The following is a 17,691-nucleotide window of genomic DNA, read 5'->3' as shown; positions in this document are numbered from 1 at the left end:
ATGAGCTTTTTACCTGAAGAAAAGGCATGCCTTCATTTTATTCAAAGAACGAGAATCCTGTGAGGTTGGTTGATCTGAGAAAAATTGACTGGCCTAATTGTAGTCATTTGAGTTTTTTAAATCCGAGTTTCCTGAATGCTAGTCCAGTACTTTAGGCCCTATAGTTCACTAGTTTGGATATAAAAGTACAGGTGAAAAATTGGTTTATTACTACTTTTGTTATTGTTTTGAGTGGAACTATGTAGAACTTCCCCAATGTGGTAATTTGCTAAAAATAATAATAATAATAATAATAATAATAATAATAATAATAATAATAATAATAATAATAATAATAATAATAATAATAAAAAAAAAAGTTGGAAGGGACCTTGGAGGTCATCTAGTCCAACCCCCTGCTAAGGCAGGAAACCCTATACCATTTCAGACAAATGGCTGTCCACTCTCTTCTTAAAAACTTCCAGTGTTGGAGCATTCACCACTTCTAGAGGCAGGTTGTTCCACTGGTTAATTGTTCTAACTGTCAGGAAGTTTCTCCTTAGTTCTAGGTTGCTTCTCTCCTTGACTAGTTTCCATCCATTGCTTCTTGTCCTGCTTTCAGGTGCTTTGGAGAATAGCTTGGCTCCCTCTTCTTTGTGGCGGCCCCTGAGATATTGGAACACTGCTATCATGTCACCCCTCACCCTTCTCTTCATTAAACTACACGTACCCAATTCCAGCAACCGTTCCCTATATGTTTTAGCCTCCAGTCCCCCAATCATCTTTGTTGCTCTTCTCTGTACTCTTTCTAGAGTCTCGACATCTTTTTTATATCGTGGTGACCAAAACTGGATGCAGTATTCTAGGTGTGGCCTTACCAAGGCATTGTAAAGTGGTATTAGTACTTCACGTGATCTTGATTCTATTCCTCTGTTAATGCAGCCTAGCACTGTGTTGGCTTGTTTGGCAGCTGCAGCACACTGCTGGCTCATATTTTTCGGAGAAGGGCGGGATATAAATGGAATTTAAAATAATAATAAATATTTAAGTGATTGTCCAGTAGGACTCTGAGATCCCTCTCATAGTTACTACTATCGAGCAAGGTACCACCTATACTATACCTGTGCATTTGATTTTTCCTGCCTAAATGCAGAAACTTACTTTTTTCACAATTGAATTTCATTTTGTTAGATAGTGCCCAGTGTTCGAGTCTGTCCAGATCCTCCTGTATCTTAAGCCTATCTACTGGAGTATTGGCTATTCCTGCCAGCTTGGTGTCATCTGCAAATTTGATGAGTTCCCCATCTATCCCCTCATCCAAATCGTTGATGAAGATGTTGAAGAGCACTGGGCCCAGAACAGAGCCCTGGGGCACCCCACTACACACTTCCTTCCATGTAGATGCAGTTCCATTGAGGACCACACACTGAGTACGGCCTGTCAGCCAGCTACGAATCCATCTGTTGGTGATGCTATCTAACCCACATTTTTCTATCTTATCAAGTACCGTAGTAGGTTGTGATCTACTTTATCAAATGCCTTACTGAAATCCAAGTAAATTAAATCTACAGCATTCCTCTGGTCCACTAGTTTTGTCACTTGGTCAAAGAATGCAATAAGGTTTGTCTGGCACGATCTGTTTTTGACAAACCCATGTTGGCTTTTAGTGATAACTTTGTTCGCATCAAGGTGTTCGCTGATTTGTTGTTTGATTATCTTTTCCAGAATCTTCCCAGGTATTGAGGTCAGGCTGATAGGTCTGTAGTTTCCTGGATCTGTTTTTTCCCCTTTTTTGAAGATGGGAACTACATAGAGAAGTGTTCAATTTTTTTTGAAAAAAATACCCCTAAATTGTTTACTTCACAGAATTCTTATTGCTTCACACTTTTAATTTAATTTAATATTTAATTTAATAATTTGATTTCTATACCGCCCTTCTCCCGAAGGACTCAGGGCGGTGAACAGGGCAATACACAATAAAAATATTATACAAAAATTAAAAAGCCATTAAACATTATGCCCTTAAAATTAATACATATTACAATTAAAACTATTTATAAAAACCCAACCCCATCCCGTCAGACCAGGCCAGCTTGTTCGAAAAAGAAAGTTTTGAGATCGCGCCGGAAGGAGCGAAGGTCGGGGGCCGTCCGGAGCTCAACCGGTAAGCTGTTCCAAAGGTCTGGCGCGCCCACAGAGAACGCTCTCCCCCTGGGGGTCACCAATCGGCATTCTTTGATCGGCGGCACCCTGAGGAGGCCCTCTCTGTGGGAGCGCACTGGACGGAGGGACGTTGACGCCGGCCGCAGGTGTTGCCGTAGGTAATCCGGACCCATGCTATGAAGGGCTTTGTAAGTCACTAACACCTTGAACCTCACCCGGAGAGCAACCGGTAGCCAATGCAGCTCGCGGAGCAAAGGTGTAACATGGGAGTATCGGGAAACTCCCAAGACAACTCGCGCGGCTGCATTCTGTACCAGCTGGAGTCTCCGGGTGGACCTCAAGGGCAGCCCCATGTAGAGAGCATTACAGTAGTCTAGACGAGAGGTCACGAGCGCATGAGTGACTGTGCGCAAGGCATCCCGGTTTTAGCTTATCTATTCCTTTTGTGTAAGCTATAAATTTGGTTTATTACCCATAACATTTTCTGGTTGTTTATGTATTATATTGTGTAGCATTGCATTGTAATTATCTTTTTATTTGTATCCTGCCTTTATTATTTTTATAAATAACAAAAATCAGCACACCTTCCTCCTATTTTCCCCAAAACAATCACCTGTGAGGTGAGTTGGGCTGAGAGAGTTATGTACAGGGTAATAAGTAGATGCTATTTGTTGAAATCTATTTTGTCTCCAGAAGTATGAGTGTTAATGAGAATTTATATGGTTTTCCTAGTTCTGCTAGCAATAGGGTTTGGAAAGCAGCTTTGTTATACTGTTTTTAAATTACAAGAAATCTTAGCTTACCTGTTCTCTGAGCTAAGAACTTAGCTTAGACAGTATGAGAAATAGGAATTTTGTTGTAAAGTTTCTGAAAATCTCAGTTGTTTTGTGTTCTCAGTCTCCTTCTCAAATATTCTTTTCTTGCTTTGCAAAATCAAAGGATACACATAACACTACTTATATTTCAAACCATGGGAAGGTTTCTCTGACAGCATATTGTATGTGGATAAAAATTATAATTTAATCTCCTAGGTATTCAAATTGCTAAAGAAAAAGGAGCAAGATATCGACTCGGCCCAGAACTTGAAATTTGGTTAGTAATTACCAGCTTGTTTGTATAAACCAGTTACTCCCAACCAAGGCATGCTGAGTGCATTTCATATTTTGAAACTTATAAGATAAAGATGGCTATAGCTGACTCAGGAATTCTGGGAGTTGAAGTCCACGAGTCATAAAAGAGCCGAGGTTGCCTACCCCTGTACTAGACCATGGATGAGTTATATAAGGAAATCTGGTTTAAAATGATGCAATATGAGGCCAGTGTTCCAAAGGGGTAGTGCTTTCAATGGTATCCACAATTAGCAAAATTTTGGCACCAAAATTAGACCTTTCAATTTTCCCTGCTTTTAATTGGTTTAAAATTGTATTTTAACTGTATTTTAATTCATATTGTTTTAGTTTTTGAATGACTACCTTGCTGCTATTTTGTGCAGTGCTTACATTTTGCATTTCATTTTAGTTTATTGTAGATGTTTTTATTCAAATTTTGGTGTGTTTTCTTATAAACTGCCTAGAGAGGTAGTTTTAAAAATTTAATAAATAAAATAAATAAAAATAAAATAGAGATAGTAATCCAACAACATACTTTGTTACATATACCCAGTTTCTCTGACACATGGACTTATTTTAATAAATTAATTCTGCATAAATAATAAAGGTGTTTCTATTGATATAATTTAGAAAATTCATCTCTTGCAAATAGTGTGGGATTTTTTTTGTTATTCATATCTATTTTGTTTTGCAGTGGTTATGGCTGTTCAGATCATTATTATGAATCTGACATACTGTTACATTCATTTCAAGTTTTGGCTAAACTTTTGGAATCTCCTGGTACTGAGGACATAATATGCGATATTGGGATGTAAGTATGTAATTATGTCATTGCATAGTGGGGCTCCTCCTCTTCCTCCTCCTCTTCCTACTACTACTACTACCACTACTACTACTACTACTACTACTAATAATAATAATAATAATAATAATAATTATAATAATAATAAAAGTTGTAAGGAACCTTGGAGGACATCTTGTTGAACCCCCTGCTCAGGCAGGAAACCCTTTACCATTTCAGACAAATGGTTGTCCAGTCTCTTAAAATCTTACAGTGTTGGAGCATTCACAACTTCTGGAGGCAGGTTCTTAATTAATTGTTCTAACTGAAGAAATTTCTCCTTAGTTCTAAGTTGTTTCTCTCTTTGATTAGTTTCCATCCATTGGTTCTTATCCTTCCTTCAGGTGCTTTGGAGAATAGCTTGACTCCCTCTTCTTTATGGCAAACCCAGAGTTATTGGAATACTGCTATCATGTGACCCCTAGTCCTTCTCTTCATTAAACTAGACATACCCAATTCCAGCAACCATTCCTTATATGTTTTAGCCTCCAGCCCCTTGATCATCTTTGTTGCTCTTCTCTGTACTCTTTCTAGAGTCTCAACATCTTTTTTATATCGTGGTGACCAAAACTGGATGCAGTATTCCAAGTGTGGCCTTGCCAAGGCATTGAAAAGTAGTATTAACACTTCATGTGATTTTGATAATATCCCTCTGTTAATACAGCCTAGCACTGCGTTGGCTCTTTTGGCAGCTGCGGCACACTGCTAGCTCATATTTAAGTGATAGTTCACTAAGATTCTGAGATCCCTCTCATAGTTACTACTATTGAGCAAGGTACCACCTATACTATACCTGTGCATTTGGTTTTTCTTGCCTAAGTGTAGAATCTTACTTTTTTCACCATTGAACTTCATTTTGTTAGATAGCGCCCAATGTTCATGTCTGTCTAGATCAGGGGTCAGCAACCTGAAACAGTGAAAGAGCCACTCGGAACCGGTTCCCTCACAAAATGAAAAACTGGCAGCCGCAAAAAATATGTGCGCATGCGCATACATGCACACATGCACAGAACAGGGTTTGACTGAAGAGTGGAGCCAAGGCGAGATATGCACCTATCCTGCATATTTGAATTGATTGGTTGAACTTTTTTAGTCCCACTTTTTTTTTTTGACTGCACATGGCAGAGGACTGGGAGCCGTAGGAGACGGCTGAAAGAGCCGCTTGCGGCTCCGGAGCCACGGGTTGCAGACCTGTGGTCTAGATCCTTTTATATCTTATGCCTATCTTCTAGAGTGTTGGCTATTCCTGCCAGCTTGGTGTCATCTGCAAATTTGATGAGTTCCCCTTCTATCCCCTCATCCAAATCATTGATGGAAGATGTTGAAGAGCACTGGGCCCAGAACAGAGCCCTGGGGCACCCCACTACACACTTCCTTCCATGTAGTTCCAGTTCCATTGAGGATCACAATAAGATTTGTCTGGCATGATCTGTTTTTGATAAACCTATGTTGGCTTTTGGTAATGACTTTGTTTTCCTCTAGCAGTTTGATGATTCGTTGCTTGATTATCTTTTCCAGACTCTTCCTAGGTATTGACGTCAGACTGATAGGTCTGTAGTTTCTTGGATCCATTTTCCCCCTCTTTTTTGAAGATGGGAACTACATCAGCTCTTTTCCAGTCCTTTGGTAGTTCCCCAGTGCTCCAGGATCTTTGAAAAAATGTGGTTCTGCTAGTTTCTTCAGAACCTTGGGGTGTAATCCATCTGGTCCTGGTGATTTGAACTCGTCTAGGATAGACAGGTGCTCACTTACCATTTTCTTGCCTATCTTCACTTGTGTTTCTAATCTGTTTTTTATGGTACTGTTTTTTAATTCCATTTATATCCCGCCCTTCTCCGAAGACTCAGGGCGGCTTACAATTTAAGCACAAACCAATGTGCTTAGCAATAGCCTTCATTCTATGTATATGCCTGCTTATTAGGGCTTTCGTCCCCCCAAGCGGCATTATTACAAAGTCAGCTTAATTGCCCCCAACAATCTGGGTCCTCATTTTACCTACCTCGGAAGGATGGAAGGCTGAGTCAACCTTGAGCCTGGTGGGTTGTGAACCTCCACTAATTGCAGGCAGCTGGTGTTACTTAAGGAGGCATTAGCCCACTGCTCCACTAAGGCTCTTATCTAGTTTACTAGTATCTAGTTTACTATAGTATCTAGTTTACTATAAAAAAGTTAAGCAGAACGTGGTACTTTGATGGGAGAATCAGGCAATTCCAGAAGGCAGTTTTAAAAAGTCATGGAAGAAGGCTGTGGCAAACCACTTTCTTATTGCTGCCAAAATATTGCTGTTCATGTCCAGTTCATCTCAGTTTGAGAGAATCTTTATTTTAAAATATGAAACAATGTTTGCAAAGTCCAAGTTTTAGATAATTTTTTTAAGCTACAGTATCAAAGAATCAGGAGGAGAGTCTTGTATTGAGATTATTTACGTTTGCTGGATTAAGATGTCTAGTGATTTGAAGATTGATACCAGTATTCATCACAGTATTCATCATTACAGTATTCAGATATCATCACTTGAGGTTTTTAAGAAGAGACTGGACGGCCACTTGTCTGAAATGATATAGGGACTCCTGCTTGAGCAGGGGGCTGGACTAGAAGACCTCCAAGGTCCCTTCCAGCTCTATTCTGATTATTATTATTATTTTGATCATTCAGGTAAAACATACGGAATTATTTTAGAACAGAAACCAATTAGTATTTTTACCATGTGTTGGAGGTTCAAGAAAGTATAAGGTTTACACTGCGTCACTTGAAAAGATTTATCTTCAGTAGCAAACATTTGAAGACTGTTTTATAATAACAAGGTAGTTTAAAAGATTAACATTTGGCTTCTCCTTATATACAATAGATGACAGCAATGCAAACAGATATTTTGGAATATACTTTTGGTCATCTTAATTTGAGATGGTAATAGATACAAACAGAAATAAAAAAAAATATTTCTTGCAAATGGTCAAAAAAAGAAATTTGAATGCAATCCAAAATCAGTTTATATTCTTAAAATAAAAAGAATCCAATTGTAAGTAAGGAAATGTATAACTTAATATCTTTATTTCTATAGGCCCATTATGCACCGGAGTGTTCGTTACAACTGTAGAGTAATTTTTCTAAACAAGTAAGTAATTAGAAATACTGTTTTGTAAGCTGCCACAGTCACTTGGTTGAGATGGGCAACTATGAAAATCAAATAAATAAACACGTTGATTTATAAAACATTAAAGATACTGTTTTGTAAGCTGCCCAGAGTCACTTGATTGAGTTGGACAACTTCAAATCAAGCAATCACACAAACAAATAAATGCTGTCTGCCATCCTGTCCTTCAATCCCAGATAGTCAAGCTCTGCCTGGAACTGATAATCTGAAGCCTGAGGAAAATTGGGAGTGAAATAATTAAGGTTTTAATGCACATACTGAGGTTTTTCACATTAGGGCTTATTTAGACAACATTGGCTTTTGAAGATTTTGCCAGTTCCAGAATGAAGGAATACTTCTGAATCTTTGTCTGTTCCAGGATGGTCCTAAGAACACTGAAGAGTTCCTTTAGGGAAAGGAAAATTACTGAAAATGAAGGACAACATTGCTTCTAAAGCAGGGGTGTCAAACTGCCGGCCCACGGGTTGGACGCGTCACCAGGAAACCGCGCCCATACCATTGCTGGCAATGGAAGAACTCCGATAACATTGCGCGATGTCACATGATGTCGCGAGTTTGACATATCTGTTCTAAAGATTTACCATTCATAGAATTTTGAGGGAGAAGAGGATCTGAAAATCATCCATTCAGCCATTCAGTGTTTTTTTTGTAAAAGAAAAAGGTGCCGGAACTCACACATGTCATACAACCTGCCTTGCCTACCCTACCTACAAGGTTCCATCCAAAAAAGGTGCCGGAACTCCGTTCTGAGCGTTCTGTGAGAAAAAAAGCCCTGCAGACATTGTTTACCAAATGTAATTAAAGCCTTTAACTCTTAAGGGGGAAATTTACTGTAACTGCATTTGGACTATATCCCTTGATTCAGGAATGGAAACATTACTTCTTCAGACAATAACCTAGTTAATTTTTTAAATTTTTTTATTTTAATTCCATTTATATCCCGCCCTTCTCCAAAGACTCAGGGCAGCTTACAAGCTTAGCAGTAGCCTTCATTCTATGTATATGCCTGCTTATTAGGGCTTTCACACTCCCCCCAAGCGGCATTATTACAAAGTCAGCTTAATTGCCCCCAACAATCTGAGTCCTCATTTTACCTACCTCGGAAGGATGGAAGGCTGAGTCAACCTTGAGCCTGGTGGGATGCGAACCTGCACTAATTGCAGGCAGCTGGTGTTACTTAAGGAGGCATTAGCCCACTGCTCCACCAAGATATAATTGCTGAATAGTAGGAACAGTTCAACCTTATAAAGCGATTTACTATTGTTTTACATGCTGAGTTTCACTTTGAAATCAACACAAGTTGGATGGGATATGTTTGCTTAAACCAAATGTTGTTTATGCAATTAGCCTATGGCTAATGGAGAAACCAGTAGGTTTATGTTGCAAGCTTATGAATAAAAGATGAAAAAGTTCTTTGGTTGCTGAATCTGTCTAGTTAAATCCTGACATCTCATCTCCTCCAACTTGAAAGATACTTATAATGTAAATAACTTCAGCCTGTTTCATCTGTTAGAGACCTGCATGAAGCTTTGAATGCTCAATGGAACAAGCAGCTTTTAAAGAACTTAAAAGGCAAGGAGGTGCTCCTTTTTTAGGAGGCAAAATATTTCACAACGTTGAAGCAACTCCAGAGAAAACATGCTATCAACCCACATAACTTTATATGGAATGGCTAGAATCATAGCTTCTTGTTATAATTCTGTTCACATAGCCCAGAATTTGTAAGTTTGACTCTTTTTTTAGTGGATTTAGTATATTTCAAATATGGTAAGTTATGATTTAAAACAAGTCTCCTCCCATATTCATAGAATATGCTTGTAACAGGTTTTCTTTTTGTTTTGATCAAGGAAAATTCTTCTGATAAGGCCGAAGATAGCATTGGCAAATTCAGGAAACTATCGAGAAATGAGGTGGTTCACTCCTTGGAATAGATCACGGTAACCTCTCTTCCTTATATTTGCTTCTGCCCAGATTAGTCTGAAAATTTGGGTTACCCTCGATGTTTGCCACTGCAGGTCTGCATTAAAAGATCTTTCAGAAGACATTGCAATTTTAAAAATATTTATGATATTAGCATCCCTGTATTCTGTGGATAAAACAGAACTGATTGTGCTTGTGGCGTATAGAAACTTATGTTCACCTTTTTCCCCACAGGCATCTCTACAGTATACCAGTATGTGCTCATCCATCTCACTCATTTTTGATGGATCTTATTGGGTTTAGCTGCCCATGGTTTCCTCATAGCAGCCGGTCCCTTCCTGAACAGCCTGCCTGGTTGGTAGTAGAGTTGTTCTACTCACACCATGTGTTCTGCTATGTGGGGCTGTTTCACTATGGTGCTTAAGGGACCTGTCAGCTACACTGTAGGATATTAATGTTGTCCGCAAATAGCTTACAGTGAGCTGTGAATGATCTATGGGCAGCGCTAAGATTCACTGAGAAAAAAAGATACATTTTGCAGATAGCAATAGCACTTAGACTTATATACCGCTTCACAGTGCTTTACAGCCTTCTCTAAGCGATTTACAGAGGAGTCAGCATATTGCCCCCAACAATCTGGGTTCTCATTTTACCGACCTCGGAAGGCTGAGTCAACCTCGAGCCATTCAGAACTGAACTCCTGGAGTGAGCAGTGAGTTAGCCTGCAGTACTGCATTCTACACTGCACCGCTACAGCTCTGTGGTGGCGCAGTGACCCTGAGGATGTAGCACTGACCCTCAAAAAACATGTTCTACATCCCCTAAATTCCATCTGCCATTTTGTGCATGCACAATGCAACAGAAATAAGGCCCAGATTGCAGAGATGGAAAAACCTTTATGATCTTACCAGGATTTGATCTCTAACAAAGGTATCCCAAATCAAGGGCAACAATAGTACAGGTAAAAGAGCCACCTGTGCAAAAAGTGACCAAAATTGCATGTGGCACAGATACAATGAAGATTGTTAACTGTATCTTTATGTTATATGAAAACGTTTGCAATTTTGTTTTTACTAGGCATATAGAAGAATATTTTCTTCCAAGAATGATACAAGAGATTACATCTCAGGTAATATTCTTTTCTCCTGGATTCAAGAATTTTTTAATTTTCTTTTTTCTTTTTAGAGAGTTTTATTGATTTTTTTACAATAACAACCTTAGTGCCTGGTGTATAGCGTGTTGTCTTGGTTCTTGAATTATTTTTTACAATCAATAATAGTTAATTAACAGTCAATAATAATTTATTTTTATATTTCCATAATTAGTATATCAACTGATAATATATTTCCTTGATTCTTTCTTCTCCCAATAGTGTTCTCCTTCAGATTAAACAAATATAATTTTTGATATTTGATATTATTCATATAGGTAAAGGTGAAGGTTCCCCCGCACATGCGTGCTAGTCGTTTCCGACTCTAGGGGTTGGTGCTCACCTCTATTTCAAAGCTGAAGATCCAGCGTTTGTCCGAGGACGTCTCCATGGTCATGTGGCCGGCATGGCTAGACGCCAAAGGCGCACGGAACACTGTTACCTTCCCACCGTAGTGGTCCCTATTTTTCTACTTGCATTTTTACATGCTTTTTAAATTCATATATAAATGATTAAATAAAAACATTTTCTTCTATATTTATACCAACAATAATAGCATCCATATATAGCATTTTTTCCTTATAAACTTATGTTAATTTCATAAAAGTCATTGATTCACCATATGTCTTATTTTCATAAATCTTGTTTAAGCTCAATTTCTCCATAATATTCAAACAATTCTTATCAATCATAATTTTCTCAATAATTGACATCTAAATATCCAAATATTCCACTTAAATATATCATCCCTGTATTTTCATATTTCATGTAGAAATACTATACTACTTATGTATCATAACATCTATCTATAACATCTTTTCTAATCAATTTATATTTCACTTCTATTTGTAAAAATTAAATCACTATATATCATTTTTTCAAAGTTCTTATTAAGCCTAATTTTCCCTCAATATTTCAATCATTCCTTAATCTTAAATCTTTTCAAACTTAATTTGTCTTTAAAATTCAAACTTTTCCACTTTCATCATCCCAATATTTTTACATTTTGTATCTTATCAAAAAATACCATATTACTTATATCTCTTATCCCACTTATTCTAAAGCCCCTTTATAGCCAAAGTTATTTGTTTATTTAGCCATATTCAAACAAGTGTTTGCTCGTATAATATTTCATCTGGTAGGGTGAGTCAAGATTGTTTTAATTTTCTGAAGGTCTAGGTAAATGGCTGAAATGAAATTCATGTCTTTCCTCTGGGAATTCTTGGAGTTGTGATCCAATTATAGGGAGATAACAAGTTAGATGATGATTTTCTTAGCCTCTTTGGAATTGCAGTTTGTAACCAATAACTTTTAATCTTGCTTCATTTCTCTTAACTTTTGAGATACAATTAAATAAAAATAGTTCATTGACCTAATTACTTGCTGATATCTGTGAAATGCACTTAAAGCAAAAGCTGAAATAAACCTTGGGCTGCTTAATTTTTTTCCTAAACTTTTCTTAAAAGTGATAGATCTTTTACTAGCAAGATGTAAAAAATTGCATACTGCATGTGCCTGTTTTGAAAAATAAGGGCTTTATCTAAAAAGTCAGTTCAGCCTTTATTTATAGTTAAGAAAGTAAGTTTTAAATATTTAATTTTGCTTCTTAGTAACATAAGGAAGTACTGTATTATTTATAATTACCAAATATTTTTATACCTGAAGCTTACAGTAGACTTACATAAAATCCATACCATAGCATTTAGATTGACTATAGCTGGTAGTCCTAATAGTATTTTTTCTATCTTGGTTTGTTTTTTCCTTTGAAAATGTTTTACTTCTCCTCCAAAAAGCTGCTTCAGTTCATAGACATATACCTGACAGACATATACCGGATAGATGATATGTTTTTAATGGAGCTATACTCTGGTTTCAGAAAGCAGTATAATGCGGGCAGTCATCCTGTTGCTTACAGAATGAATGCAGCCCCAGAATCTTTTCTTTCTATCTGTTGGAATTCCCAAAATTCATGTTGCTGAAATTCAACACTGAATAGCAGCAGATTCTTGGTTTACACATATGCAAGTCTATGACTGTAATAAAATTTTGATTGGATTGGATTACATACAAAATAGAAAAGTTTAACATATGAAAATAATAGCAAGACAAAAGTCCATTCCTACTTGGGGCTGCCTTTGAAGGCTACTTGAAAATTTCAATTGGTATAACATGTAGCAACCGACTTGCTAGCACAGGGGTCAGCAACCTGAAACAGTGAAAGAGCCACTTGGAACCGGTTCCCTCACAAAAGGAAAAACTGGGAGCCGCAAAAAATGTGTGCGCATGCGCGTACATGCACGCATGTGCAGAACAGGGTTTGACTGAAGAGTGGAGCCAAGGCAAGATATGCACGTACCCTGCATATTTGAATTGATTGGTTGAACTTTTTTAGTCCCACTTTTTTTTTTGGACTGCACATGGCAGAGGACTGGGAGCCGTAGGAGACGGCTGAAAGAGCCGTATGCGGCTCCGGAGCCACGGGTTGCAGACCTGTGTGTTAGCAGATGAGAGCCACTTTAGGAGCATGCAGCCAGCAGCAGCCCATTGGCTGATGGCATGTTTCCAAGTACTATTCAAAGTTCTGACTATAGGCCCTATGCGGCATGGAGCCATCTTTTCTCTGGGACCATCGTCTTTGACTAGAATGTACCCATTACGTGAATTAGCTTGGAGGTAGATCAGCAGATTCCTTCCTCTTGGGAGCCTGAGAAAAGTGTGGAAGCATGTTGTGTCAATGGCAGCCCCATCCCTTTAGAAAACTTTATCCCATGAGATTCAGACAGCCTTCATACTCTTGACATCCTAAAATGTGGTGAAGACCACCTTTTTTCATCAAGAACTGGGGCTGAAAGTATTCTTGTAGGGATTTTTAAAAACAAGATTTTAATTAACTATTTTTAGATTTTCAGAATCTTGGCTGGAATATAAGTTATCTAAACCTGCAGCTAAATATTTCATTTTCCCTTCCCACTTGCCCAACATCATTTGAGTTATTGCCCCAATGCTTCTGATTGGCAGGGTAATTCTCCTTGCATTTGGATATTGAGCACACTATATGTCTTAATCATACTTGGGACAAATATCTTCATTTCTATTGATCATATTTCCAGTTATGGATCCCTTTTATTTCATCTCTGATGGTCCATCCACATTCTTTATCTTAGGACAGCGTTCCATTTGGTGATGCAGTACTAGCAACTTTGGATACCTGCATTGGGACTGAAATCTGTGAAGAATTATGGATACCAACCAGGTAAAAGGAATAGACTTAAGTCTTCTTTATAGTTTGTTTAGAAGTGTTAACTGCGCTAATTTCTGTACACAAAGAAATCTTTTAAGAAATTGAATATTGTTTCTTCAGTGCCTAATTTTGAATTTTTTGTTAGTTCTTTTCACAGGGCTTCTGCTAAAACAAAACACAACAAACCAAAGTTTGCTAGATGTACCATGCATATATGTTTGTTGTCCAAATGGAAATGCCATAATTACTAGGGATATATATTCATATTAGTTAGAACTGTGATGGCGAACCTTTTAGAGACCGAGTGTCCAAACTGCAACCCAAACCCCACTTATGTATCGTTGGGTGCCTGGTGGGCATGGCCCATTGGGTGGGTGTGGTCCATTGGGTGGGTGTGGCTGCGGTGGTAACGGCAGACTGGGTGGGACTAAAAAGTTCAATCAATCAATTTCAACTTTGCGAGATCTTTTTTTCCCCTCGCAACAAGTTGAAATTGATTGAACCTTTTTTTTTTTGCACACGGCTGCGGAGGCCTAAAGCAAAAAGATTTTATAAAACCCAGCTGAAGGCCTAGGACTGGGGCGATGGCGCGCGTGCCCACAGAGAGGGCTCTATGTGCCACCTGTGGCATGCGTGCCATAGGTTCACCACCACAGAGTTAGAATATCCTTATATATTAATACCACTGACTCCTTCAGAGGATCCTTATCTTTCTTTACCTATTAACACCAGGGCAATCACAAAAAAGCCAAGTAAACTCATAATCTCACTGTTGGGCTGTAATGTACAAGTAATCCTTGACTTAATGACCTTTCATTCAGTGACTGTTCAAAGTTATGGCCATGCTGAATGAAGGGACTTAATGACCATATCATCCAAAATGCTACTATGATCAGTAGTATGGAACATCTCTAAGAGATCAAGGAGGGTTGGGATGGATGCACCATCCCCATTATAGATCGTCTACAAGCTCAGGCAATGCCATTTGAGTACTACTTGTAGTCCCGAAACCTGACTGAAAGGGCTCCAGATGATCCACTTCTTCTTGAGTAATAACATTCATTGCGCTCAAGCATGCTAGGTTTCCATCACCCTGAGGCCCTGTAGATCTGACATCAGCGCCTCTGACAAGTTGAATGAGAAAGCTACAGATGCCACTGGGTATATGTCTACTACTCCCATGAAAATTTTCAGTTCCACTGTTGTTGGTGCTCATCATTTAGACCCAACGGCTGATTGGTGGTGCTTCCAGGCTTGCACTCTGCACCTCACAATAGTTGATCTGTGGCATTGCTGTAGTTGAATAGCTGATCCCCAAAACTGACCATATATGTTGCTGTATCTCCAACATATTCTCCAGCTTCTGTTGGTCCCAACTGTATCTGGTAGGCAGGTTTCTCCAAAGCTGGTTGCTGGCTGCTTAGACGCTCCAGTTACTTCAGCTTTCACTGTTAACTGCAGATTGGGTTTATAAAACAATTCCAGCAACACAAAGAGGAGAAATCTTTAACTTCATACACCCCAACTCCACCCCTCAAACATAGCATTAAAATTAAGTTTTGGCTTGCCATTATGGTTAGTAAGTCAGACAATCAAATCAAGGAGAATTTCATTGAGTGTGTACTTTTCAAACAAACAGGAAACTCCTGCTGGGTTATAAATTCCATTAACTGCTCAGTTCTTTTACTCTTTTTTGTAGTATGTCATAGTAGTAAAATATTTTGGATTAATGGAGGCAAGCTATTTATTTGCTTGCTATTTATTTTATAGCCCTCACATTGAAATGGGAATTGATGGTGTGGAAATCTTCACCAATTCCTCTGCAAGTCACCACGTCTTAAGAAAAGCACACACCCGAGTGGAGTTGGTAAATTCTGCAACAGCAAAGGTATGTTCCTGGCATGTTTTTACATTACATGTGATATTTTTTAAATTTTTGTAACGTGACTCAGGGTGATTTGTGAATTATCCTGAGGCTCTCATGGTGATGGAAATAAGACACTGTGATGTGTCAATGCATCTTCTCCTTATAACTTCTTATAACTTTCTGTGACCAGAAATCATCTCTATGTAACTGGTTGCAGTTGCAGATTTGCATTGTACCTATTAAAGGTTTCCAAATCTTAAAACAGATTCACGATTGTTCAGCTGTAGTAAAATGAATTTTTGACATGTACTGGCTTGCTTTTGCCTAAAAGTAAACATTACTGTGATTCTGGATTGCTTCAGTGATAGCCGAAATAGTTGGTGCTTAGTGCTGTCCTAAATAAGATTGCAAAACATTTCCTCTACTGTCTAGAGGAAAGGTTGTTGTAATTAGCAGCACATGCATTTACACTAATATATATCTTTTTCCAGAATGGAGGAATCTATGTCTTGGCAAACCAGAAAGGCTGTGATGGTGATCGCTTGTATTATGATGGATGTGCCATGATATCTATGAATGGTGCTACAATTGCCCAAGGACGTCAGTTTTCACTGGATGACATAGTAATGCTCTAGCAGGGGGTGCAGTGCTTGATAATGTTGGTTAATATACATTACATTATTCAAAGAATACTATCTGTGAGTGTTGACACACCACAGGAATTTTATCAGTATAGGCGGGATTAAATAAGCTCAAAGTGCTTCTGTGCCTGCAATATAAACTATATAACTAGTTACATTACAGTTCCACTATAGACCTCTAGTGAAAAATGGTTTTGAAAATGTACCTAGAAGGATATCAGCTTCTCTGTCACTTTTTTCAGGAAGTTCTTGTTGCCACTTTGGATTTAGAAGACGTCAGAAGTTACAGAGCAGAAATATCATCCCGAAACTTAGCAGTAAGAATTTCTTGCTTGTGTTTTCATTTTTTTCTCCTTATAAATAAGTTCAACACTGTGTGCTAGGCATAAGTCTTTACAAGCAATGAGCATTAAGCAGAATTGTCAGATACATGGCTTTTACTGAAAAACATTATGTCATTTGTGTGGTATGACATTATTTCTCTTTTTTAACTGACCAGGCAAGCAAAGTGACTCCTTACCCTAGAATAAAAGTAAACTTTGCATTGTCAAGTTCTGACGATATCTGCACACCTACAAGTGAACCTATCCAGTGGAAGTATCATAGTCCTGAGGAAGAGATCAGGTAGGCAAAAATGGGTTATGTATGGCTCTGCCTGCACCAAGGACATGTGACTTTAGTTACTCCATCTTCATTCTTTTTCGTTCAAATCATCTGTTCCATGGAGTGATCTTGTCGACAAAATTAGTAGAGTGGAAAATCCGCTTCTCTTAGCCAAGTTTCTGTGTTACAAATAAGGGTTTAATTAGTTTAACTACTTAACTAGTGCAACATCTGCATAATCCATAAAGAATCCCAATTTAAATTTACATAAAAGGATGTCCTGTGGCAGGGATACCCAGGCTGTGGACCATGGCCCACTACTGGACTGTGAGGGGTTTCCAACTGGGCCGTGGAAATGGCCAGTGAGCATGTGTGGATGCGCACGCATCCTCACTTGGGTGAGCACATGCGTGTTCCATTTGTGTGAGCGGCAGGCATGCGTGCACGCCGTTCACGGAAATGAAGCTGCTCATGCGCTTACTAGCCGCTTGCATGAATCATCCCCTCCCCCTGCTAGTCCGCAAAGCCGGGAACATTGGAAAACTCTGTCCTATGATATATGCCTCTGGAAATTATCTTTTCTTGAAGGAAGGGTTTTTCATTTAGGGTAAGAACCTTCAGGTGCAGCGAGGGCAAAAGAATTTTGAAGAAAACCTAGGCTCTTTGGAATTTCGTCTGAGTAATCCTACATGATTGGGCTGTATATAATGGGTAATTGTGCTCAGCATAAACAAAGGAGTATTGCTTTACTATAAAACATTCACAATGGTAATTTGTGATTCCAGGAAGAGAAATAACATGATTTTGTGAAAGTGTACTTTTTGTATTTGTTTTAAAATATGTCTGCTGTTAAAATTTCAGCCTAGGTCCAGCATGTTGGCTTTGGGACTATTTAAGGTGTAGTAAACAGGTAAAGATTTTAATTTTTTATTGACTCTAGTTCTAAGCAGTGGTAAAATCTGTATGAAGATTTGGGGAAACAAGGGAATATATGTATGTATGTGTGTATGTATGTATGTATGT

At 38.4% G+C, this 17,691-nt stretch overlaps 1 protein-coding gene across 4 annotated transcripts in view; it reads left to right on the top strand.

The window, feature by feature from the left end:
• The window catches only part of NADSYN1 (NAD synthetase 1), a 36,935-nt gene that overhangs the window by 883 nt on the left and 18,361 nt on the right, over positions 1-17,691 (top strand). For 3 of the 4 annotated variants that reach the window (XR_014024509.1, XR_014024510.1, XM_081312906.1), the window contains exons 2-12: positions 3,174-3,234; positions 3,946-4,062; positions 7,154-7,207; positions 9,094-9,183; positions 10,244-10,295; positions 13,481-13,569; positions 15,328-15,445; positions 15,916-16,047; positions 16,308-16,382; positions 16,565-16,689; positions 17,530-17,578. Coding sequence is in view for 2 of the 4 variants with exons in the window: in XM_081312906.1 (XP_081169032.1) it covers positions 3,174-3,234; positions 3,946-4,062; positions 7,154-7,207; positions 9,094-9,183; positions 10,244-10,295; positions 13,481-13,569; positions 15,328-15,445; positions 15,916-16,047; positions 16,308-16,382; positions 16,565-16,689; positions 17,530-17,578 (962 nt within the window). In the remaining 2 variants the exon portion in view is untranslated. The remainder of the gene's footprint in view (positions 1-3,173; positions 3,235-3,945; positions 4,063-7,153; positions 7,208-9,093; positions 9,184-10,243; positions 10,296-13,480; positions 13,570-15,327; positions 15,446-15,915; positions 16,048-16,307; positions 16,383-16,564; positions 16,690-17,529; positions 17,579-17,691) is intronic. The other variant, XM_081312907.1, reaches the window with a different exon arrangement.

Source organism: Vipera berus (genome assembly GCF_964194415.1).
Source record: "Vipera berus genome assembly, chromosome: 1".
NCBI classification, from domain to species: domain Eukaryota; kingdom Metazoa; phylum Chordata; class Lepidosauria; order Squamata; family Viperidae; genus Vipera; species Vipera berus.
This window is presented reverse-complemented; position numbering and strand designations above follow the sequence as displayed.